The sequence below is a fragment of the Apostichopus japonicus genome, chromosome 10 (genome assembly GCF_037975245.1).
Source record: "Apostichopus japonicus isolate 1M-3 chromosome 10, ASM3797524v1, whole genome shotgun sequence".
Classification (NCBI taxonomy): domain Eukaryota; kingdom Metazoa; phylum Echinodermata; class Holothuroidea; order Aspidochirotida; family Stichopodidae; genus Apostichopus; species Apostichopus japonicus.
In genome coordinates, this window is record NC_092570.1 from 7,800,847 (window position 1) to 7,827,988 (window position 27,142).

At 36.6% G+C, this 27,142-nt stretch overlaps 2 protein-coding genes across 3 annotated transcripts in view; one reads left to right on the forward strand and one right to left on the reverse strand.

Moving 5' to 3' along the window:
• The window catches only part of LOC139975038 (glypican-6-like), a 93,017-nt gene extending 87,810 nt beyond the window's left edge, over positions 1 to 5,207 (forward strand). The window contains exon 8 of the mRNA XM_071982647.1: positions 300 to 5,207. Coding sequence (XP_071838748.1) covers positions 300 to 484 — 185 coding nt within the window. The 3' untranslated portion in view covers positions 485 to 5,207. The remainder of the gene's footprint in view (positions 1 to 299) is intronic.
• Positions 3,885 to 26,587, reverse strand: LOC139975043 (ras-related GTP-binding protein A). 2 transcript variants are annotated; one of them, XM_071982655.1, is made up of 8 exons: positions 26,429 to 26,587; positions 19,107 to 19,206; positions 17,911 to 17,977; positions 17,316 to 17,538; positions 16,289 to 16,507; positions 14,392 to 14,483; positions 12,853 to 12,968; positions 3,885 to 8,199 (listed from the first exon to the last, which is right to left on the reverse strand). In XM_071982655.1, the coding sequence occupies exons 1-8, from the start codon at positions 26,438 to 26,440 to the stop codon at positions 8,111 to 8,113; spliced, it is 918 nt and encodes a 305-aa protein (XP_071838756.1). In that variant the 5' UTR covers positions 26,441 to 26,587; the 3' UTR covers positions 3,885 to 8,110. The 2 variants fall into 2 exon arrangements, with proteins under 2 accessions (XP_071838756.1, XP_071838755.1); XM_071982654.1 differs by lacking the exon at positions 26,429 to 26,587 and adding an exon at positions 21,184 to 21,515.
• Between the last annotated feature and the right edge of the window lie 555 nt (positions 26,588 to 27,142).

The window sequence follows — 27,142 nt, forward strand, 5'->3', positions numbered from 1 at the left end:
GGGTGTCTCCATTAGGGTCATGGCTGGGTCAATATGTGCTATCAATCAATGGTTATATCAGTGTGAGAGTATAGAAACATGTATAATATTATCCATATAGGTCTCCTGCTTAAATTGTGACTTAAGCATATGATTAGCATATGATTAAGATATGATTATGGGTCAGGTTATGATTTGATGGATCAGATTATCACCTGAATCTAGTCAGTTATCACTGTTATAGCTGTTGGCCTACAGCCTGGCTTATTGTTCCATCATCAGTGAGTCATCTTTCTCTTTCCTCCTCTATTTTTTTGCAGAGTATGCCAGTGGATCGGGCAGTGGGAGCGGATCAGGGTATGGAGATTCACTGGATGACGTACAAGTAGAGGATCCCAAATACAGACCCACCGTGGAACCACCGGAAGGGACCGGAGCGCACACACTGGCTTCTTGGTCCTGTCTGTTTGTATTCTTGCTGGTATCCTTGATACTCAGATGGTAAAGGAATGGGGGTATGGGTGGGGTAGATATTAGATAGGAAGAAAGAGAGAAAAAATAATCATTAAAGTCATTCTCAATGATATCATGTCCCAGTGTTAAAAGAAGAAATGGTTTATCGGAGAGTGGCAAGTCAAATTGGAAGAGTGTTACCAAAAAAAAAAAGAGTAGATCTGGCAGATTTCATTCTGGCTTTTCAGAAACGAGGATCAGGTTTAAGACTTTTAAAAGGCTTCAGCGACAAGCCCTCTGTCACTATCAAAAAAAGGTGGAGAGGTTCTACAGTTTATGGTGTGTGCTATGATATGGTACTCACTACCGTCAGTGGTGGTGTACCCTGTTTATGACGAACGTATACAGACTGCGCTCATTGCCACCATTGCCATGCCACCATATGCCACTAATGGTGGCATATGCTCTGATGACTAAAATGTCTCATCGATTGAGCTCGCCGCCATCCATGGTGCGGTGTGTGCTTTAGGCGATGAGCCAGTGGCTTATGGCTGTGAACGGAAAGGTACTAACTAACTAAATATAAATAAGCCTTGTGATGCCTTCAGACTTGCGCCACGATAGTATATTTTCAAATTGTCCCCTTCGAGGATTTACCTTACGATAGCAACGATAACTGTACATAGTTATGACGACGGAATGTTTTCTCGTTGTTGTTTTTTTCTCTCCAAAGAATGATGGTTAAAAATAGAAATTGGATTTAGGAAGTCTGCACAAATCAGTTTTACCTGTCCTTGCGGGGCTTGAGGACAGTCTGATGGTCATGTTGCAATTGAGCAGTGCGGTCTGGTAGGCAAATCCATGCCAGCAGTCTTCTTGCGAGACTGAGGGCAGTATTAACATGGTCAAGAATCGTGGTTGCTACTTATGTGATAAAACAATTGATGGATAGATTTCAGTACTCTGTTTCATAAGTAAGGAATAACAAGTGTGAGAGTATTATAGTCGGTTAGATGATGTTAAAAAAAAAACAATTGTCGTTTATTAATACATAGGTTCACCAGGAATAGCTGAATCTTACAAAGGCAGAAAATAATAGCTGTATGTAAGTGTCATGTGAAGTTTCATGAACAACTAAGTATTCAGCTAGAAATCTTTGATACCAAAAACACAAAAGTCCTTATTCCATCTTGTCCAAAACTGGTAATTTGCAGTAAAAGACTTTTGTCAAGTACTAGGCTGAGATTGTCCTTGGGAATTCTATTCTAGTATCTGTGGTTACCAAGACAACAACAACAACAGGGGGTGGCTTGTCATAATCATTGGGTAATGAGCTAAGTTTGCTTAAGAAATATAGGTCAAAGGTCGAATCAATCCACTCTCCTGTTTAACTGTCTGAAAAAAAACAACCAAGGAAGAAGAAAACTAACAATAATGTAATTTAATCATTTTTTTTTTAAATTTTAAATAAATTTTGGCAAATTGTATAATTGTTTATGATATCCATCTTGTATTTGTTGAATCTTTTATTATTTATCGATCGTTTTTAACGTTTTTGATTCGAATTCATTTTTAATGTGATTGCAAAGATACGTGATTTTTTTTTACACCTCATTTTGACTATGCAGTATTAAATCGTTTTCCCCCCCCCCCCTTCTTAAATCGCAGCCAGTTTGTAATCATTGGATTCATAGAAATGTTGTTAACTTTTACCGTTGTTATAAGATCAAGGAAGTTATTATGATATTTATGGTTTTCCTTTTGTCGTTTACTAAATCTGAATCAAAAGGATGTGGTATATATCTCTCTCTGAAGCAGCAAAACAAGAATGTTTGTACTGCTTTATAGCTGTGTGATGTCACTGGTATTGCTATTAGCTATGGATGTGCCAAATTTAACATATAATTAAACTGCTGGGTATTTAATGTTTTTAAACACAATGATCTCTCAACGTCAAGATGGACGAGGAAAAAAGAAAGACTAATAAACCAAAGACAGGAAATAAAAAGAAAAGAAAAATAATAATAATACAAGATATTTGGCTTTTAAGCTTGATGGCTGATATTTTGATGAAATAATTTACCATGATTTCAGGTCACATCAAGAGAGAGAACTGTGTACAACAGCTTTTATTTCTTAAGAAATAAATTTGCATGAGGAGTTTTACATATGGAATGTTATGAACACAGAAAATAGTTGCTTTAAGGCTTGGATGTTGTTATTAGTGGTAAAAGTATATTTTATACACATCAAAGACCGATTATATTGCTAGTCGCAAATGTTCCATCTCGAGGTGCTGATTGGAAGTTTTGGTATTCACTGGGGGAAAAAAAAGAAAAAAAGACTGATAATTTCTGTTCAGGGGGAGATTTGTAGAGTTTTCCGTGGAACATTCGTTTAATTTCAAGTTGCTTTGAGTTTGTCTTGTTGTCTCCCTAACAATCTGCATGTAATTATGAAATAAATTGCTTTCAAAAATGTTTTAAGCAGAGAGGTACAAGAAGGAAAAGTTAAGTACTGCCAGGGAAAGGCACTAACATGTCTGTTTTATCTTTTGAAACCTACATAAATAATATATTTCACACATACATACATAGATACATACCTACGTACATACAAAATGCTTGCATAAACTGGACTTGAATTGAGTTCACAGGTAACCTGTGTGGACACAATGAACATATTCTGTACTTCACAGCTATGATGTTTAAGCACACATTTCATAGACCAGGTGCATGGTGGGTATTAATTTTTTGGTAATCATGTGATATTGCAGCTGTCTTCTGATTTAACCATTCACGCTGCTATGCTTCTTTGCTCTCAATTGTCCTGATCTCTCCGGATGTGTTTTACCATTTAATCAAGCCCTCCCTTTGTGCTATTCTCATGTTCTCTGGTTAATGTGGTTTAGTGGTACATAACTGCCATGCCTGTGTGGATTTTTCATGCCATGGGTATGTTCAAACCAGTGTTTTTATTAACCATATTAAATTCTCTGATTTAATTGGCTGCTTTACATGAACTTTTTCTCTGAATGGATTCCCCACTGATATTCAACTAAACAGGAGCTTGCTGTGATGAGGCTAGGAAGTAATGCCTGTTAATGAAGCTCCTTGTCTTCTAAACTATTGACAAGGGTAACAAGCCAAATATTTGTCATCTGTGAGAATTAACAAAGTCACATTTTATAAATGTGAATACCCGTGTTTCTCACATTGGTGGGGGAAAAAATCCATACAACTAATTCAAAAACAGATCATCGATTGGGGAAATTCTTCAGAAGTCCAGTTTCTTTGGTGAATCATGTTCTTGCAATTTACACAGTTTCTAAAAGTTATAATAAAAGGCAACACTTTTTAAACCATATGTAAAATATATATATATATATATTCGAGGCTTTTTATTGGTATCATGAAGCATGCCTTTTGAAGGTAGAACATTTTTTTTGTATGATGGCTTTTATCTCCTGTAATAGTTATCCAAATAGTCTCTTATGCTGCTGTCGACGTAATGTAATAAATAAAGAAGCGATGTTTCCATGGATAATTTAAAGGTTTGAGGGGTCATTGCTGAATCACAAGATATGTATTGCATGTTTGTTTTTATCATGGTTGTTGTTATTAAACTGCAAATTCTTAAGTCCATTTGCTGTTTTGACATTTTTAAATTATTAACATGAAAATATTCTCTGTGTATACTTTTATAAGAATACTTTTTGAGTTGCAGGGAGGAAGTAAAGAAAAGAAGAAGCTAACTCATTAGATACAAGTGCAGAGCTGCTTAGAAAAATTTGGTGGGGGAGGGGGAAAACACAAGGCCCATGGGTGGGGGAGGGGTGGCAGAAGCAAGTCACGGGGTGAGGGAGGGGGAGAAAATTCTCTGGGTGGGGGAGAGTGTAGAAGCAAGTCACTGGGTGGGGAGGATGGCAGAAGCAAGTCACTGGGTGAGGGAAGGGGCATAAAATTCTCTGGGTGGGGGAGGGGGTAGAAACAGTCACTAGGTGGGGAGGGGTAGAAACAATTCTCTGGGTGGGGGAGGGGGTAGAAACAGTCACTATGTGTGGGAGGGGTAGAAACAAGTCACTGGGTGAGGGATGGGGAAGAAGCGAGTCACATGGTGTTAAATGGTACGGTTAGATGTTTGTGTGCAGACTGGTTTTCCGGTCATTGTGTTGTTTGACATTTCATGTGCATTTGTAAATAAGAAAACAAAATTGGTAGTTCAGGAATTTGTGTTGTACCAAATTACTCAAAAAAAAAGTCAAGGTTTGTAATCTGATGATATGTAAAGTAGTTCTTTGTCTTAAACTTTGTACAAAAGTTTTTGTTTTTGTTTTTTCATTCTTCTTATTATTATTATTAAAATAAGCTTTTTAGGTATAAACAATTAATACTATACATAAAATATTTGTTTTTAATAAATAAAAAAAAAGATCTTTTTTCCTTTGCTTCCTTTACTTCTGCAGGTATTTTAGCGTATGGGGCATTAGAGCCACAGAACCCCTCCATCAAAATGTCACTTATACATTATCTGATGTCATATAAACTCATATCTTAAGAAAAATAATTTCTTCATTTTTTTTCTTTTTTTTTTTTCTGATTTTCCGTTTTTGACCGAATCACAGAACATATTGTGAAAAAACGAATCGCATTGCAAGCGTCTCTTAAGTAATATCTTTTTTCCTTTATATAAGTCCAAGTTTTTGTAGAGGAATAATTTTGTTTACTAGATGCTGCATTTGTGGATCAAAATACAATACAGGGGAAAAAAATGAATTGTTTGTGATTTCTTCTATTCTTTATTCTGTGAACCTCTAAAATTTCTTTCTTTACACTTTTCTAAACGAATAACTTAGAAAAACTTGCATGCCCTGCAAAGATGAACTTGTTTAAACTTATTAATGTAATATCTAGAAAAAGAGCAAAACATTTTCCATCCTTCAAAAATTGAAATATACATGCCCCATACCTCCCCAACCCCCCCCCCCCCCCTTCCACTAATCACTTCTTTGATTGTGAGCACAATAGATTTATACATCAATGTTTGACTTCACATTCAAAATGGACAGATAACTCTTTTGCCAAAAAATTTAGTAAATACAACTTTGGAAATACATGACAATTGGACTGAAATGAGAAAGTTTTTTTATAAAGAGAACATAAAATCATCGTGCATTTTCTCCACTTAGTTGAACTTAAAGAGGAATGCATTGAATCCTCACCATGTTGTTCTCATGCATGGTCATTACATAACAAACAAAAAAGAAGCTGTTTCAAAAGTATTAAACAAAGTAGACTTCTGAGTTTATAAAAGTATCATACAGTGTTAAGTATATATACAGAAACAATTTTACTCATGAGGAGAATTTTACAAACAACCAAGGATTAAATGTCTTTCTTAAATTCAATTATGTAATTTGTTTCTCAGGCATTTGTTTCTCATGGATATGGTAATGACTGCTTCAATTCAATTTTGTTCTATTTTAATCCCCCCCCCCACTGTAATAGTATAGTCCATGTAGAAGATAAGGTGACCTTTGACACAGCAGCACTATAGTATATAAAAGAGAACCATCTGCTTGGCCAGGTCTCTTCACACTGTGGGTCCTGTTCAAGATGAGTACTCTCATGGAATACTTTTGTTAATTATCTAATAGTATTTGCTGTTAGCTTTAGAGCAAAGAGCCTAGCCTTTAGGTTTCTATAATATTTTCCATGCTGCTAGTACTGATGCAAAGGTGTTACCCAGCCGAGGGTCTAACTCTACATGACATTTTCAATGCTTCTAGCATTATATAGCTAAGGTTGTTATGGAAGCTGCAGGTTTAATTTCTTTGGTAACCATGCCTTGCTGATGAACACTATGGAAATAGATCTCCCTGGCAGCATTAGGCTTCCATTTACCCATTAGCCTAACATGGAGATGTGTACATTAGGCTGAGCCTATCTTACATCCTTTAGTATTCTATGTAACATAGTATGCTAACATCAAAGCCCACAGAGTGGACAGCACATGAAGTATTGACGTCTTTCAGCTACATTGCAACCCATACTGGCACCTGTTATGCAACCTGCTGGGTTAAACTTCAATTTACCCCAAAGTGGGTGTGTATGTTTTCGCTTTAACCCTATTCTAGAAGAATATTTTCCTCAGAGACTGAATCTGTATGCTAGGTTAAGCACACTATATTAAACTTGTGTAGCAGCTTAGCTAAACAGAACTCTGGTATTCTGTGATAAAACGTAATTGATGAAAAAGGTCAGAACAGGTATACACAATTTCTGCCACCCATTGGATTCCCTGAGTTAATGTTTGGGTGGAGTGGCATCGGGTTCGTGGGAAAATTACAATTTGCTGCTACCTGTGCTGTATTATTTGTTTTATACTGTATAATTGTTTTTGTGTGCATTTCTCTGGTAAAGATAACCTGAGAGATTTGCAGATGTCAACAACAACATTCTCTAATCCTTGTTTACATCAAAAGTTATAGTTTACCCATTCACCATCGAAACTTTCCCCAAAAGAATGCACGACATTCTCCCATGGAATTTTTATCCTGGTCGCCACAACTTTGAGACTGAGATCTCACAACGATACCCAACACCTCAAAAGTTTTTACGTGAGTTGAGACCAAGTTTCCGTTGAGACCAAGTTTCAGTATGTCAGTTATGAAAACGTGTGCTAAATTCACCACTTTCTTCATAAATAGTCTAGTGTAGTTTAGTACAGTTACAGTTTATCAGCTAGAACAGTTTATCAGTTACAGTTTATCAGTTAGTACAGTTTATCAGCTAAAAGGTTACAATTACAAATTTACATAATACCTCTAGATCCATGCAAAAGACATGAAGTTAGGATCAATTAACACCGATAAAATAACCACTTGGGTGACCTAAACTTTAGCTGGACTTATAGATGCCCTTGCTACCTTACATCAAACAGATAGCGGCCACACAGGTATGTTGTACCACACCAGTAGAATCTTAATATTCAATTACCAGACCTCTGAATTTCCCGAACTTGCAGACCTCTCTCAAAGTGGGAAAACTCAACAAGTATCAAGGTTGCTACCTGATAATCTCATCCATTATTTAGTTATAGTTTACTCATTTTTTAAACCACAATTTGTTTAGTAGTTTATTATACCAACTCTCATACATTTCTTATGCAAATCACGTGTAACCAGGGAGGATATCCCATCTTTTTTTCGTTGCCTCGGTGACTGACAATCCATCCATTACAAACATTTTTGCATTCCACCATTTTTTTGCCCCATGCACCATGATCTTCAGTCCTCCCAACCCCCCACCAGAACCCCACCCATCAGAATTGAACTTCAGAAAGCATGAAAGCTAGCTTGGGCTTGATGGAAAAAAACTAATTAAAAAAAACTGAATTGATCTCTGTCGTTAAGTTCCAAAAACTGCATAATTTTTTGTCAATAGTCTGAAAAAAATCCTGCGACCCAGCAAAATTGTTTACATCCAACGCTTGGTGGGGCATAGATAAGATTAGGTGTGGATTACATAATATCTCTTCCACCCTATTAAGTTTATGTCCTTTCTCTGTTTATACATCTTAATTTGATTATCACATCCCCCCGCTAAATGGTATCCTCCCGAAATGCGCAGTGCACTGTCGAATTTGTGCTAAAAATAGACATCACCGCATCACCTCTTCACCGCATCAATGGCTGCTCCGAAGCCTTCTCCAACTTTTCAAAATGTTTCCGAGCATTCTTAATGTTGATGAGAGTAGTCGCAGATGCTGTGAAAGATCAGAAGTAGATGACAACAATCACTAAAGGCATTAAGTTTTATTGTGATCATTTAAGTTCTGTATTCTGTCAGACATATCTCTCTCCTGACCCTCTTCCCCCCCCCCCCCCCATCTCCCACATCATCTACACCAAGAAGAGATGATGCTCTCAGAAGTTACTGTCAATCACTACACACTTAAATTTATAATAACTATTACATACTGTAATCTCTGTCCCATACTCTCTCCTATCCCATCTCCACTCCACTCCACTCCACACCCCACCCCACCCCACCCCGTCATCAACATAGATCAACTAGACTACAATACATGAATATGTTTTAATCATTGAATATCAGTTCTAATGTCTCAACATCACAATATAACCCTGATACTCCTCTCTGTCCTCTCCCCATTCCTCTCTCATCACCCTCCCCCCTCTTTTCCCCCTCTCCTCCCCTTGCTTCTCCAACCCCCTCCCATCTCTCATTTACTAAGATGAAGACTTGATAATTACTACCGAAAGTCTAAATATATAGATTTACTTTCGGATGTTGATCCTCATCATTTTAAGTTTTCCAATATTTCTACTAAATCCTTCTTTAACTTCCACCATGACTGCAATTACTGATCAAAATATCAGACAAACTCTGCATATAACTTGAAGGGATGATCACAAGTGAAACATCAATTTATTGTGACTCATCTTGGAACAAATCATTTGTGGTAAAGTGTGTTTCTTAGAGTATCATTTATCCTAATCAAACCTGCTCCGGGATTTTGGTTACGAAAGGAAATATAAATTTTTTCTTGATTATTATGATGATTATTATTATCATGTGATTTTGCAAAAGTTTCACAATGAGCACTGATGAAAAAGACCTTAAAAGAGTGGAAATAAGAGCATCGAGAAACATGACGACGTTCGGCTCAATTTTCCAGCTTCCTAAATCCTTCTTCGAGTAGTCTAGATATGCTGAGCAAAAGAGGATAAAATGTATGTATTTGGAATTTAGTCTGTAGTTAGCACTATGACATTTAGGCATCTGCCGGATGAGGTAGCCTCAGGCGGTAAAGACGTCGTCTTGCAAGGCTGATCTTAACCAGACGAAAAAACATCCCTAATGCCGAGGCGGAGCAAACGCACTATCGGAGATTACAACGTGAAAATCAGACAAGTACATTCAATGTAGCGCAGTTATTACATTATGCAAACAGCCGCCAAACCGTTTCACTTTCAACGCCAGGGTGAGGTATCCAGAGTCGATCACTTGTGCGATTAGGGGGAAAAAACCTCGGCTAGGTAATTAGCCATCAACCTGTAGGTTTAAGCAGTGTGTGTAAATAAACTGTGGGTCTTGTTAGTAAAACAAAATAAACAAAATGTTTTACAAATTAATGCTGCCCACTATCAAATTTAAGCTTCGTTAAGCTTGTTTAGTCAAGTGTTATTGTCTCGAGTAATGATGAATCAAGCAAAATTTTCCCAATTTTCTTTCAGATGGTTTAAATGCCACTTTGGAAACGAGAAATCAGATTCAGTAATTTCTTGCTTCGTAATTTCTTGCTCGGTACAAAAGAACCTTGAACTGAGTCTTCGTGTGGTTAATTGCAATCTACTGATGAGTCATACTTGCTGTGTTTTTAGATGTGATTCAGAAATATTGCAGCAGTTCCTTATGTATAAAATATCACCCACTAACATTTCAATTTTCAAGCATTTCGTTGCTTTTTTTTGTCTTTTCCGTCGACACATCCACGGTCCGCTTCTGACAAGCAATGGTACATATTCCTGCTACAATGTATGATGCAATGCTCTACATATTACTGCTACAGTGTATTGTGCAATGTTCTACATATTACTGCTACAGTGTATTGTGCAATGTTCTACATATTACTGCTACAGTGTATTGTGCAATGTTCTAAATATTACTGCTACAATGTATTGTGCAATGTTCTACATATTACTGCTACAATGTATCGTGCAATGTTCTCCATATTTACTGCTACAATGTATTGTGCAATGTTCTACATATTACTGCTACAATGTATTGTGCAATGTTCTACATATTACTGCTACAATGTATTGTGCAATGCTCTACATATTACTGCTACAGTGTATTGTGCAATGCTCTACATATTACTGCTACAGTGTATTGTGCAATGTTCTACATATTACTGCTACAGTGTATTGTACAATGTTCTAAATATTACTGCCACAATGTATCGTACAATGTTCTACATATTACTGCCACAATGTATTGTGCAATGCTCTACATATTACTGCTACAGTGTATTGTGCAATGTTCTACATATTACTGCTACAGTGTATTGTGCAATGTTCTACATATTACTGCTACAGTGTATTGTACAATGTTCTAAATATTACTGCTACAATGTATTGTGCAATGTTCTACATATTACTGCCACAATGTATTGTACAATGTTCTACATATTACTGCTACAATGTACTGTGCAATGTTCTACATATTACTGCTACAATGTATTGTGCAATGTTCTCCATATTTACTGCTACAATGTATTGTGCAATGTCCTACATATTACTGCCACAATGTATTGTGCAATGTTCTACATATTACTGCTACAATGTATTGTGCAATGTTCTACATATTACTGCCACAATGTATTGTACAATGTTCTACATATTACTGCTACAATGTACTGTGCAATGTTCTACATATTACTGCTACAATGTATTGTGCAATGTTCTACATGTTACTGCTACAATGTATTGTGCAATGTTCTACATATTACTGCTACAATGTATTGTGCAATGTTCTACATATTACTGCCACAATGTATTGTGCAATGTTCTCCATATTTACTGCTACAATGTATTGTAACAATGTTCTATATATTACTGCTACAATGTATTGTGCAATGTTCTACATATTACTGCTACAATGTATTGTGCAATGTTCTACATATTACTGCCACAATGTATTGTGCAATGTTCTACATATTACTGCCACAATGTATTGCGCAATGTTCTACATATTACTGCTACAATGTATTGTGCAATGTTCTCCATATTTACTGCTACAATGTATTGTGCAATGTTCTACATATTACTGCTACAATGTATTGTGCAATGTTCTACATATTACTGCCACAATGTATTGTACAATGTTCTACATATTACTGCCACAATGTATCGTACAATGTTCTACATATTACTGCTACAATGTATTGTGCAATGTTCTACATATTACTGCCACAATGTATTGTACAATGTTCTACATATTACTGCCACAATGTATTGTACAATGTTCTACATATTACTGCCACAATGTATCGTACAATGTTCTACATATTACTGCTACAATGTATTGTGCAATGTTCTACATATTACTGCTACAGTGTATTGTGCAATGTTCTACATATTACTGCTGCTACAATGTATTGTGCAATGTCCTACATATTACTGCTACAATGTATTGTGCAATGTTCTACATATTACTGCTACAATGTATTGCTATGGTTCCAATGCTTTTAAAGAAATGAAACTTCTGCCTTTTCTTCAGATGGAAATAAGTCTCTCAGTTTACTACAAAGCCTACACATTAATTATAACCTAATGTTATCATTCACTTCATATCACACTACATAACAACCTTGCTCTCATAAGTCATAACGTCGTATTTTAAGGAGATTTGTTCAAATGAGAATTTATCCTTAGTTTTCTAGTCTTAACTTCAAAATTCAGGACTAGCAGGACCCAGAAAGGAGGTTTTTCTCTTTTCATTTTCCCTACTTTACCCAAGTACCAGACAGGGTGTAAACCATGTGGTGGTAATGTGGTTTGTAGTAACCATAGTGACAGACTTACCCTTGGATCTAAACTTATGTTAAGACACGATGAAACATAATACATACTTTGTGCTCCAGTAAAGTGTTGGCCTTAAAACTTTAACCTGCTGCTTGCAGCCTTTAAGGTCACTTTAAAATATGTCAAATTTTGTTAGAGGACAAGTTCTTTAGGCTGGCCCTTTAGAAGTTTCTCTTGCATAACAACGGTTCGGTATATATTTTGACCAGTTTTGGGAAATGTTTGATATAAGAACTCCCACCATTCTCCAAAACTGCCTACGATGGCAGAACACACACTCACACATATAAAAAAAAAAAATGTTTTATTGAGAATTTGCACTGTGTGATCTCAGTAACCCATTCTCTTGTGAAAGTTGGAAGCTTTGAAGCATAATCAACTGTCTAGCCATTGATCAATTCTTATTTTCAATGTTCCAATATTCATGAGAAAATTCCGCCCACCCTCATTCCTTGCACAGAAGATTGTAGCATTTCGACTAGCAAGCATTCTCAGAAAATTTTCATCCGAAAAACATCCCTATTCCAACCATGACACCCCCACCCCTTCCCATACCCAACCAACCGACTCCTACCACCGTCACCCATCATCATGATCGGTCCTATCGGAAAGAAAAGATCATATTTCAAAATGTCTGTATCGATCCGTCGTCTGATGTGCAATGAGTCCTTGAGGAATCCTAATTTTTGCAATGTTCACAGAAGAGGGGACAAAACATTCCGGCAGCTCGTTTTCTAACAAAAGTTTGAATCAAAAAGCACGGCATATAACTCGCAGACAGAAGTCTACATGTACAGAGAGAGACAACTTACGGATGGATGGGTCTGACATTATGACCATGACATATGTGTTAGACGTGAAGACATCTATGAAAGCAGCGAAGCTCGAATTCCGTACCTCCATACTCTGGAAAGATGCCGCAAATTTACTGCCGAGAGAGAGAGAGAGAAAAAAAAAAGAGAAATCGACATGATTAATACTACCGCTGAAAATTAGAGCTGTATTCCATTCAAAGAGAACTAGCAAATTGATGGTGAAATGTTTCGTAAAATTTTCTCCCATTTTATTAGTTTATGACTTCTGACTTCGTCGAGACTTCGTAATTGCACTTTGGAAATGTAATATAATTTATCTAGTATTAAGGGTGGGTGATTTTTTTGGTACTTGACAGACTGCCATATTTATGAAATGCATTTCGAGATGATGACAATGCAATAATTGATTGACCTATGACCTATCATTAACATACTAATAATGACAGTTCCAAAGGATTGTCCTATTTGAAACAAATTTAATTTTTTTTTTTTTAATTAATTTTCTTAAAATTCTTAAATTTCTTTAAATTCTCTAAAGAATTCTTCTCCTTCTTTCATGCTCTCAATTACGATTTAATTGGATGAGAGGGTGAATACAAAACTGCCACACTTGTCGTCTGCTACAGCTAAAATGTTTGCTCTCTGGATTCTGAGTCCAGCCATAACTTATCTTTTATTCAGTTTGAAAGTGCTATCACATGGTCCCACAGCAGATGGAGTTCTGATACCAGGGTTTTTCTTTCATAATCATTTTTGGACAAAAAATGTTACATGGTATTTGGTTACAAGTCGACCCATCAATGTTTAATTATGTTAACATGAAAGATTGTGAAACTTCACTTTGCCCTTCTTTTAATAAAAGAGCAGGGATATCTAAAGGTTGTTGGCTAAGCACATCACTTCCGAGTATTCTTTACACCTTGTCATTGTTGGAGAATGTTTTTTGGTAAATTCATTCATTTCTCTTAAATTTCTCGGTAGGCATTGAGAGGCAGTTTCAACAAGGTGTAACATAAGATCAGAAAATGAATTTAAATGGAAAGAGGACACTTATATATAGCATATAATTTCTGGTGCACTTTAAATTAAGAAACAGATGGAATGTATTTAATGAAAGTGGCTGTTAAGAGACTAGGTAACCTACCTACAACTTAGCTTGATTATGTGATAGGAAGAGGATGAATTACGAAACAGAGGTGATGGTTTTTATAATGAAAGTGGCTAGTCAAAGACTAGGTAATCTAACTACAACCTTAACTTGATTGTGTGATAAGAGGTGGATGAATTAAGAAACAGAGGTGATGTTTTAATAAAAGTGGCTAGAAGACTAGGTAACCTACATAGAAGTCAACTTGATTGTGTGATAAGAGGTGGATGAATTAAGAAACAGTGGTGATGTTTTAATAAATGTGGCTGGTCAAAGACTATGTAACCTAACTACAACCTTAACTTGATTGTGTGATAACAGGTGGATGAATTAAGAAACATAGGTGATGTTTTTAGTGAAAGTGCCTGGTAGTAGACTAGGTAACCTACCTACAACTTAGCTTGAATTGTTTGATGATGTTACTGATTTTCTCAAACCGATGAACATCTTTATGCTGTCTGAGCTGGCAATGAGAAATCACCTGGGGGAGATAAAATAAAAAAATGGAGATATTAAAAATGATTCTTTACTACATGTCATCCAAGAACATGTTTTGGTAAGTGTAACACAAAAACAAATACAACTAAACCAGCAAGGATACATTATTGCTGAGATCATTGGAAAAGCAGAGCAAAGAGAAAGTGATTCCAACATAATATGTGCTTTGAGAATGTTACAGAAAGCTCAACAGGCAACAGTACAATCACGAGATATGGGAAATATAATTGAGGTGTAAACAACATGAAAAGGAACTTGGGGCTTCATGAAAATAAACCCTAGCATTGTAATTACTTTCACTCTTACTTTCACCCCTGTATAATTTTGTTTTTTGTGTTTTTGCAGACCTAATTATCTTGAAAGAGTAGGTACAGGTTGCCCGGGGGATTCCTTAAACCTGGCAAAATATATCACGGCTGAGCGTGAACTATCCAACTTGATCCACTTGATAAAATGGCTGCCATAGTTCCTTAAAAGTTTGGTGAGCTGGCAGGATAATCATTCTTTTGTCACGCAGCTTGTTGTAAGAATGTGTCGTAAATTTGTTTGGGTAAGGCATACAGCAAAAACAAAAAGGGTATTATGAAAAGAAGAGTAAAAACAAAGGTGGAGGAGGAGGAAGAAGAAGGCAAACCATGCTATATGAGAAAACAATCCTAGCTCTCCTTTTACTTTCTTTTGAGCTTCATTGTTTTTTAACCAGACCAGCTTTTTCTAGGTTAATGACTTGCAAGTCACCTTTTCCGCCTCTCAAGAGTACCGTAGCTGATAATATCCAGGTGTTACAGTGATGCTGAGGATCCCCAATATTAACCAAACTGACAAGACAAAACAACCTGCCATTGTGCCTAAAAGATAATTTTGGCTTACTTATGAGATGTTTATTTTTCGTCTCTTTTTAAGGTATTCCTTCGGTCTCGCCTATATGCTAAGACTCGTTCGGAATATCACAACAGATGGTCTGGGTTATCGGAACGCGACGAAAACTGCAAAGATGCCTTACATTTTGCGGTCGAATACCCTCTAATTTATGACAGACTTGCCTTTATATTTACATGACTCTTGGAAAGTCATGTTTATTCAATGTCTGAGCAGTTTAAATGCTTCAAGGAGGTTGGATATCTTTGATCTTGTCAAACTAATTCAGACATTTTTTTCCTTGCTAACCAATTTTTTTATCATGTATTGATCGCAAGATTGCCCTCTGAACAGACGCAACAGATGCATTATGTAAATTAGCAATTTAACTTTGCCTACTTATTAATTTTCTAGGAACAATAACGTTGCTGTAGATTGATTGGTCTAGGTTCTCATGTGACCAAATGTAGCATTGTGATTGGTTGAAGGTAGCTACTTGCTTCATCTTGTATTTGAAAAGTTAGTTAGTCTTGTTGCACATCTCAAAGGCAAAGGATCTCCATTCTGCACTTTGCATGTAAAAGCTCTCATCATTTACACCAAGTTTTTTATCACATTACTGACAATAAATGTAGCAAATCAGCATTTTTGGCTTCTGGAATGACTTTTTTCATGACTCTCTACTTTCAATCCCTCACAGAAGTACCTTGGAATAGATTTATCTGGCTTTGTAGTGAAACTTTCATACGTGAGAACTCAAACTTAAATAAGTAAAAAATCACACCACAGGACCACCCATGATTGAATATGTCATGTTTCACATTTTTTTCATTTAATTAGTTTTATTTTAGACATCAAAACCTAATGCTTGCTTCATTTGCTGTAATAAAAGATGGAAGTACTACGGAAGAAAATTGGGGGAAAGTTTACCAGAAATGTTGCTCTTTCGAAGAGAAGTACTTCGTCTGCATCGATAATGTTAGCGAAATGCTTGAGATTGTTCTCCAGTTGTTGCACGTTGGGTATGAGGAGGTAAACGATGGAGGACCACGCATGGTACAGTGTCTCGTCCCATATGGAGGTACGGAAACAGGTACATTCCAAGGGCTTAGACAAACGTTTCAAATCGTCTTCTCTCTGTCGAAAAATCTGTCAAAAGAGAGAAATTCAAACAAATTTGTAACTTAAAAAGTTTTATCATAATCTGCACAGATTTGAATCATTTTAAGTATTTAAATTTAGAAGAAATTGTGGTCGATGATTTTATCATCTGCTTTCTGTCTGTTTAATATTTATTTTGCAATATTTTGATGTTTTCAACGATGGTTGACAGGTAATTGATAAAACTATGATGACCAAAAGGATTTGTCAATATGTAAGACACCTACTATAACTAATGACATCATTAATTTAATTAATAAACTAATGTATTTCCGCAGGGTCAAATTTGCAGCTGTCGACATTTCAACGTTTTTGTTTGATTCACCTTAAAACCAAGAAGGAATACTTGTTGAGTTAGGCCTCATTAGTGCAATCAGCCATGTTGTTTCTTTCTGCCTGTCAGGATGCAGTACTTACTGACAGTCGCAGCAGTAAACATGTATCAATTGTTCTGCAACGATGCAAAACAATTGCCAAATGTTCAGCAATTGCGACCGGACCGAGATCCTTCCATAAAATTGACCCAAACCTTTTTTTTTTCCAATTTTTTTTCTCTTTTCTATATTTGTCTTCACTATTAAAAAATTGTTTTTTTGGTCATGTGACTTAAGAAAGTTGATATCTTTATGGATTAAAAAATGATAATTAAACAAAACAAAATGAGGTTACTGGTTCGAATCTCATTCTAACGATGAATTTTCTTTGCTCATTTTATATCAATTCTTAATTAAAAATGAAGTCCATCATCATAGCAGGAGACACTTTTAAACTATTCTGTACTCTCTACTCTCCTTACAAGATCTCTTTGGTCTTCTTGCACCAGGTCCATTTTGTGGATGAGGCAGAATATTTTGGCCTCCTTTGAGTTTTTCAAGATGGCATCCAGACAACTCTGGTAGTAATGCATATCTTTTTCCAGTTCTCTGCTCTCCACATCAAAGACATATATGAGAACTTCAACATTTCGGAAAATGTTGTCCCTCTGGCTGGCAAAGTAGTTCTCCATGAAAGCCTCTTGCCTGTCAGAGAAAGGAAAAGACAAATTGGAACTGACAATGCCATTTTGCCCTCGGATTGTTTTTCTTCTTCTTCGAGTTGAGTTTTTCTTTTTTAGTAATGTGTGATGTTTGATAGCTCAGACTATATGACAGGACTGAATCGAAATGGAATCTAGGGATCCACCTTAAATATGTACACATATTTCACCATGCAACCCTCCCTCATCCTTCCCCACCCCCCAACATACAACCCTCCACCATCCCTCCCCTCCCCCCTCAAACTACTGTACATACTCCTAGCAGTCCTAGCAGACTGCTATTGCTGACAGGGGCTGCCTGTAAAATGTGATAATACCGAACAAGAGTAATACATAGTTTATGTTTTATACTTACCCACCACAGTCCCAGAGGTTAAGTACTAGATTTCCCAGAAATCTCACATGAGAGTGTTCAACATCGACTGTGAGACAAACACAAAGAGACAGTATTAAACCAAAGTGTCGCATGAATGTTAAAAACATTGATTTCTTACACATTACAAAGTAAGCTAGGCCAATGTGAAGCTCCTATGAATGTATGGTAGGCTGACAACTGAGTTTTTTTGTTTGTTTCGAAATATCAGATTGCAGTATTAATCATCTTCTGTGACACTAATGTAACCATCAAAGAGTAGATACTTATCTCTCCTGCATGCATTTGGTGCCTGGAGGCCTGGTAGCTGCTACACTGTGTAAGCATACAGACTACACACTGAATTAATGTTGTACGATAAGGAATTGGACCTCTTCCATTCCCTTTCCTCCCCACTCACTTCCTACTTCCTTAATTTTTTATACAGGGGTAGCTGGCTATACAGGAAAGCCACAAAACAGTGAAAATAACTAATTGGCCTATGACAAAAAATCCACAAGCTATGGGGAATGACCCAAAAATATTTTGTGGTTGCAAGATTTTCCCAGATGACAGAAAAATTTATCTACACTTTTTGTCAACATCCATAGTCAAAGCTAGATTTACTGTATTCTGAGAAACAAATCTGTCTTGAGGAGGTCTGGTGGGTCGTGGCCTCAGTTCTCATGTAGGCTCCTGGCTCGTGGGCCTTAAAGTTTGTGGACCACTGGCCTGTGCCATGAATACAACAAACTTCCAGGGCTGTAACTGATATGTAATTATGCCCTCTCATGTAGGTGCAATACTGTAGGTTGTTCAGTATAAATATTAGTGTTGTTATGTTTACACAAAACTTGGAGGAGGGGGTGGGAGAGGGATGGGTGGGGGGGGAGGAGGTGAGAGAGGTGTGTGACTGGTAAGAGGGTTGATGACAGCATATGTATCAAACAATCTTCTTGACTGTAAATCTAGGTTTCCTTAAACACAGGTACATATTGACCTATTAGTATACTAATACCATTTCAATGTGTATCTATGATAAGCTCTACGTAATCCTAACCAACCATTTGCAACATCAGTAAAATTAGAATGCCAGATCTGATAACAGGTGACCTGTTAACGAGTACACACCGTTTATCAAACAGTACCCTGGACTCTTATTATGTACAACAAATTTAAAAAATATCGGATTTAATTACTTGTGGCTGCTAATCTCCGGGTATCTCTGGCAATGTAGTTGGCAAATATGATGGACCTCATACTGGTCTTACCGGACCCGCTCTTACCCATCAAAAGGACCTGGTGAAATCAAAACAGAAAAAAAAATCACAATTAATTTTTATAAAAGGAAGAAGATTCACTTTATATTACACTTTGCATATCATGCTTCAGTTGAACACTGTTTCATCTATGACTTCTAAAATGACTTTCTAAATTGAAAAGATTCAAAATTTGTGTTAAAATGTTGAATTGGAAGCCACCTGACGTGAAAGTTGTAATCCATCAGCCCCTTGCGAGCTTCTCCCACATTTGTAGTCTCTTAAGCGTCGTAACAATAACTTCCTGATTAGGATCATTATTATTATGTTTAGTGATAGCATTTCCATGTGCTTAGTGTTCTCTTTGGATAAAAGTATCATACTACCGCAGAATTAAAGCACTCTAGAGATATATTCCACTGTTTGTACTCCACTAATACTTTGCTTCATCTTGTTCTCCCAATGCATACTGTACATATCTTGTCCTCTTGGTGCTATTCCACATGATCTAAAGCCCTCTTGACCGAGACTAGGCTTTATTACCAGTATGAGATGTATGTGACTTCATACACCAGCCTAGGCTTCATTTACTGTAAAACAAGTATGTGACTTCATACACCAGCCTAGGCTTCATTTACTGCAAAACAAGTATGTGACTTCATACACCAGCCTAGGCTTCATTTACTGTAAAACAAGTATGTGACTTCATACACCAGCCTAGGCTTCATTTACTGTAAAACAAGTATGTGACTTCATACACCAGCCTAGGCTTCATGTACTGTATGATATGTATGTGACTTCATACACCAGCCTTGGCTTCATTTACAGTATGATATGTATGTGTCTTCATACACCAGCCTAGGCTTCATTTACTGTATGGTATGTATGTGACTTCATACACCTACCAGCCTAGGCTTCATTTACTATTTAACATGTATGTACTGTACTATGATGAGTGACTTCATACACCAGCCTAGGCTTTATTCATGGTATGATATATGTATGTGACCATATACACCAGACTTTTAGTGATTCTTTGAACTTGTACCATTCGTATTTATGCACAGTTGTAATGTACTCATGTACTGGCACTCTGGGCATGTTGGGAATCTACCATATTTAGGTATTTACACATCAACAAGTACACATACTCATGCTTAGACTCTTGTACTCATATTTGTACTCATACCAAAGGGGGGGGGATGGGGCAGAAGGTGGTAAGTGTCTACTTGTGGTCTTGCTTATGGTGTTGTACTTATAGTACAAGTCTGTGGTGCACTCTTAACATAGTTTTTCCCCTGTGCACCTAACTTGACTTTGTTTAACTTATTACTTTAATCTATATGCATGAATAATTATCATTTTAACAATTTGCCATCATTGTACATCATTATACATCATTGTTACCTCATTGACCTAATGAACATGCCAACATGGATAGAGTTGTTTTACTATTTGATACAAACACATTAGCTACCGTACCAATGATGGAAATACCCTAACATACAAAATACAGATTGCATAATACCTTTCACTAACTGGTGTGTATGTATGTATGCATGCTAACAGTATTTAAGATACTGTACATTCTTGATCTACATCCACCTAAACAATGTAACTTTATTCAATATTCCCTAACTTTTGTTTTTCTACTTTTAAATCAAACAAAGATTTATATTCCTATACTGCTTCCCTAATTACTTTTCCCTTCCGTTACCTTAATCCTTCACACTGTTTACATACCCAGGAATTCCTTTGCCATAATGGCAGATATCAACAGTGAGTTAAAACCACTCCTTATGTACCAAAATCTTCAAAGTTTTCGACCGGACGACCGATGTGAAAACTTTTATATCTGAGGAGGCAAGGGCTCATTCTGCACCGATTGCTACTCTATCTGCGGAACCATCCTCCCGACCCACCCACCCCCACTTCCCCCCTCCCTCTCTATACTGTATGCTACTGTACTGTGTATATGACACTCCATACCTCTGCTAGGCATGAAACGCGCCCCTACCTTCTTCCTTTTGATATGACCGATTTGTAGACTTGATTGTCTCTTCTTTTTGTGGGAAGGTCTTTTACCATCAGTTCGATGAGACATAGTTTTATTAGTAAAAGTTCACAGAAACAATGTTTGAAACTCCTACATCACATCACTCTGTGAAGCAACGACATTTACTGAGATCTGCCTGATCAAAATCAGCTGGCTTGTTCTTTCCTTGCTCCACCGTTCTTCTTATATCAACAAATATGAAGGTTGACACCTCCTTCTCCTCTTGACCACAAAAGTTGTTTCCACCATGTTTACGCAACTTATCGTCGTTTAAAGAGTCACAGGATAGAAGAGAATGTTTGCTCTTAAAGCGCTTGAGGAAGTACTGTGAGTATCATCAGGTTCTGTACATGATACGTATAAAATGAATAACTAGCCAGTCATCGTATCCACACCGAGTGCTGATTGAGCACTCATTCACACAGCTGCAGTATAAACATATCACAACTGAAACCAACTGATGAATTTGGAAAACCCTCGTGAAAAAATAATACAAAAGCATTACAACCATTAACAGACTGTTAATTGACTGCAGGCTAAGCTACGAGTTCAAAGATCAACTTCATATGCCATTGTTTTGTGTTTTTGCAGCAGTTCAAAGGATGGCCACCAGTGTGATTATAATATGAACTTATCAATATATCATGACAATATTTACACAAACAATTTATTCAAAATCTTTTGATTGCTTTGATATAATGCTTTTGACAGCACGTGCTGTTTATTTCAAGAGTTAACTTTCATGTACAAAGACAATTGAAAACTGTGGGACATACAGTACTGTAGTTTCATGCACAAATGCTTCTTGTTTTAATTATTGACCAAATTAAGATTTAAATCTATTCAATATTGTACCAAACCGGAACACGTTCCATGTTAGATATTAAGTGAATGCACATTTGGATTATGACTTTCTAAAATCCTTCCAAAAAGGCTTTTGTTGTAATGTATTCAAAGTTCACTGTGTCCATGCTGTACTCAGCTATAGCAAGCTGCTTAAAATGTTAATAGCCACAGTTTCGTTTATAGAGTAACCGTTTGGCAATTCTTTAACATATTAGAGCGAGTTGCATGTTGACTTTGCATAGGTCTGACTAATTCATCTGAAATCATTAATCAGAGAAGTCACTTTCATAATATCGCCCTCTCAAATAAATCTGGGCTTGAAATCAACCCATCACACAGACAACAATTTATTGTTGGCACCCTTACTACTTGCAATGCTGCCATAAAATGTCACCTGTTACCAATGGCAACCTATGATATCATTCTACATTTATTTATTTTTTTTATTCATAGCTTTATTTGTCTAAGAAGATCATGATGCTAAATCAAACAGAACATGTGGAAGTTCAAAGAGATACACGTTGACGGGTTTGCGTCATTTCCATACCTGTTTTATATCACCTTGGAGTACATTCTTTCTTTCATTCACAGAGGGAAGAAAATGCAACAGATGAAACACTGTACAGAGGTCTGATGTGGCTTTTTCAAAGCATTATAATACACCAGAGGTGGGCACGAAATTGATCTGACAGAACCCGGTAAAAATTTATACCCGATCCGAACGGCACAACACTTTTAAGATGCACCAACTGTACTGCCCTAATGACAAAAATATGGACATACCATAGGAACAAAATCTACATGTGGAGTTCCCTCCTTTTTTGCACATTCCATTGAAACTCCCTAAAATATACATATTTTTCTGTTTCACTTGCTGTAGTATAATAAATATTTCATTTTTATATAGCGCTTTATACCAGCGATAGGTCTCAAAGCGCTTTACAGACGTTATATTACCCCTGGTCAATGATAACCTGTCCCAGAGACAATCCCTCCAGTCGGCAGCAGTTATATACTGCGCCCAATGACAAGCCACCTCACAGGTACCCATTTAACCCCTGGGTGAAGAGAGGCAATTGAGATAAAGCAAGGACACAACGTAATGAACTAGGCAGGAATCGAACCAGCAATCCTTGGATCGAGTTCGACGCCTTAGCCAAATTGACCACCACGCTCTGGATAATAATCCATCGGCATCATCAAGGGAGAGGGAGCGAGAGAAATGTAACCAGAAAGAAATGTAACCAGAAAGAAAGAAATGTAACCACAAAGAAATGTAACCAGCTACTTAAAGCAATATATGAATCTTTGTCCCAGATGGTCTGATCCTGGTTGTTTGATAAATGTTGCACTTTCAGTGCTGGATACTGAACAGCTCTTGTAAAATTGATAAGCTAAGCCCTCGCCATTTTTAATGTGTGCTACTGTATGCATAGAACCGTATTAAGGACAGAAGAAGATGGTTTTCACGAATGATATTTTTGTGATTAATTTCTTTCGAGAGGGGACGTCAGTTTTCATGATCTCATTTGGATCTGGCTTAGGAAACAGGAAGAAGAAGGATCTGACTTAGTTGAAGAAATAATTTTAATAATTAATCATAATAATTAAAGAGATTGGATACTTCATAACATCTCTATGTTTGGGTGATATAAATATATAAAAATACATTATGTTATCATTTTTTTATTGAGTTTAACAGTGATTAGGGAGGAAAGGAAGGAGGATGGTAAAAACTTAAAAGTACAAACTTTTTGTCACATTAAAAATGTAGAGGGCAAAGTACCTCTGTTACTAGCCCTGTTATTGTTTGTTGAATGTATCAATTGTTGTTGATCTGGAATTAAAAACAAAACCAGCAAGCCAGTCAGCTTTGTGATTCCTTGCCATACAGTTTGCTCAAATTTCAAAATATCTATCTGACTAATTTAGAGCAAATGAGTTAAATTTGTCGAAGAATTCAGTGAGAATGTGAAAATATTTGTATTAATCCCTTGTGGGGATCAACCATGTCATTCATTTATATGGTTTTTACAGAAAAGAATATTAAAACTAAAATGTTTCAATATTCAGAAAGAACAGTCTTCCTATGTGAAATGTAGACACATTTTACCAATTTTGAGCTAGCAAATCCATTTAATAACCTTTGAGAGTTACATACCAGTACATTGTTTATACACTTTGAAATAATTTTTTAGTAAATGGTCAAGTATTCCACCAATTGAGATAACCTTTTGACCCCTTGAGCCAGTTTGTGCCCAACTGAGACAGCCTGTTGACTCCTCGAAGCTCAGAGGGGGAAAACTGATATGAGGGTTTAAGTGCACGTTTCAAGCAAGATTATGAACTGGATGCTTGCTATGTTTCATTGAAGACCTATAGAGCCCCTTCACAGAACTAAACTGAACTAAATTTCACCCAAAAAATCATAGCATTGGAGAATTCCCAAATTAATTTAAATATAGCTTTAACTTTGAAGTTATCATGCTGCAAAAAGGTTTCCAGAGTTTGATACCTGATGACCTCATGTGACCTTTTTCTCTACCAGTTTCCATAGGACTCTTGCACTCACCAAGCTCGATCTTAATACAAAGTATGAAGGCCAAGAAAGATGCACTTTTTGTGTTATCTTGAATACAAGATTTTCAGACTTTCACTTAAAAGTTGACTGCAAATGACCTTTGACCTCCTCCAATTCAATAGGGTTCTTGTACTCAACAAGCTGAATCTGCATATGTACCAAGTTCAACAAAGATGTACCTTTGGAGTTATCATGTTCAAAGTGTTCAGACTTTGACCTCTGTTGACCCCAAATGACCATTGAACTTCACAGAAAACAATGGGCTTCTTGTATTCAATAAGACGGATCCACATACCAAGTATGAAGTTAATCCACCATTAACCTTTTTGAGTTACCATGTTTACAAGCAAATGTCACATACACACACACATGCGCCATCACCATTGCATAGATTCCTTTTGCCTCTGCCAAGGAATAAAAATATGCTTTCACACTGTTACATAGAGAACTTTACTTACTTATTAAGTAACAACTAATATGTGATATCTAAAGGTATACCAGATCATCTTGCATCTTATTATGAGCTTCCCCGAAGATAATAGGCTATGTACTGTATAGCCTTTAGAAGCAATCTCTCCACATTGCGTACTAGCACGCTTTGACAGCAACAAATCTTACCATACGTAGACCACCCAGTGTCGAATTTACTGGAACAGTCCCCACTAAAGTTGAAAAGAACCTTTCCATGCTTGAAAGAATCAAGCAACATGTGATTGGTCCATATAATACATCAGACATCACCATTTAACAATAAGGATTGAATAATGTAGTTTCTGCTGACTCTTCTTATAGTCTATAATAGCAGGGACATCATGGAACACAAGAGCCTTAGTGAACAGCAATAAAAGAACTGGTTGGATAGGCTAGCGCAAGTATTTTATATCAGGGTGACATGTAAGTGCCATAACTAACTTTCTTGTAAGAAAACTTTGGTTTGCAAAATATAATGTTAATTATCTCCCATTGCTTAATTTATCGCAATTTTAAGCAAATAAACCCTGCCAAATGCTTTAAGGTATTCTTCAGTCACGCAAAACCACAATTTCACAAGTAATTCGAAATAGGTATTAATGTAAGGCTGTATGTCCTTAGTATAGGCCCAGGAGGTATGTCAGTCTTCAAGGCCAGTCCAGCATTTTATTTGAAACTAATTAAGACTAATTAAGTGTCTCATTAAACCTTGAATGAAGTATTAGTCTACAGTGCTTAACTTCATTCAGTTTATTTTATGTTAACTTATGGGTTACGACATATTTTGCATAACTACAATTATTGTCCCATCCCATGACCTAAACTTCAGTAACAAGTTACACAGGGGAAGTCAGGTGATAGCAATTCTAATGCAATTCTATGTGAACTGAAATTCCCAATAAACAAGGCATCTATAGGCCTAACGTGTATTACTAGGCTAGTATGTACACTAGACTATAATAGAGCCATAGGCTAAGCCCTAATTCACGAAAATCTACTTCAGTGATAATGAACATACAACAATATGTGTATAAAGAAACCAAAATAGGTTTAACTTTATAGTGGCGTCATTTTTTTCATACATATCACTGAATGTAACGTTATGACATAAATTTACTTAGCATGTTAAAACCTTGTGAGCCGTCTAACATTCAACCTATACAATTGTATTGTACAGTATGTAGCATAGTCCTGGTCACGACGACGTCATTTCTAGCGGCTCTTAAATAACAAATTTTGCATCACGTCCATCATTTGCCGGTGAACGATCATTTATTCTGCCAATAAGATATAAGATAGAGTACGAACCTTCTTCTTCATTTTACACTCTGTCTGTTTCTTTAGCCACAGCAGTTAAAGGATAAATCGCCCAGTTGCTTAGTTCCGTGTGTTAACCTGATCAATTAAAACTGTGAGCTGCATTCAATGTACGTCATACTCCAGCCATGTACAACCAGTAGTTGGTATATTATTAGTCTACTCCCGCACATGTAAATGCGTCACTTTCCTCGAACATAGTGTCAATGTCACAAATCAATTGTTGTTGTCCATGTAGGATTCCCTCTTTTACATTCTCTTTCGATAGGATCACGTGGAGAGGAATGATGACAGTAGGATGGGAGAACAACCATACTTAAAACAATTGGCACTTGTAGAAAGGACAACCGGCCATACAAATCACTTCATTCATTCATTCATAACCGTCTGAGAAGAGAAGTTATCTTCAGGGACAGTCTACTACAAACTCTGACTTCTAGTGTTCTTACCCTTTAAACAACAAAAAAGTCACTAAATGCCAAGTTATCAAAGTCTGCATAATCATGTGCACCTTCACCCCCACCTCCACCCCCCACACCCCACATTCTTCTTACTTCCATAGGAAATATCCTTCAGTGAGTGAATTAACCTAGTAGCACTTCGCTTCATGACATCCTTGCAAATGTTTTAAATAAAAGTAGCCGAAGGATGCTAAGCTTGAATAGCAGGCCTTACCAACATAGGCTATATTATACAATCTAAGAA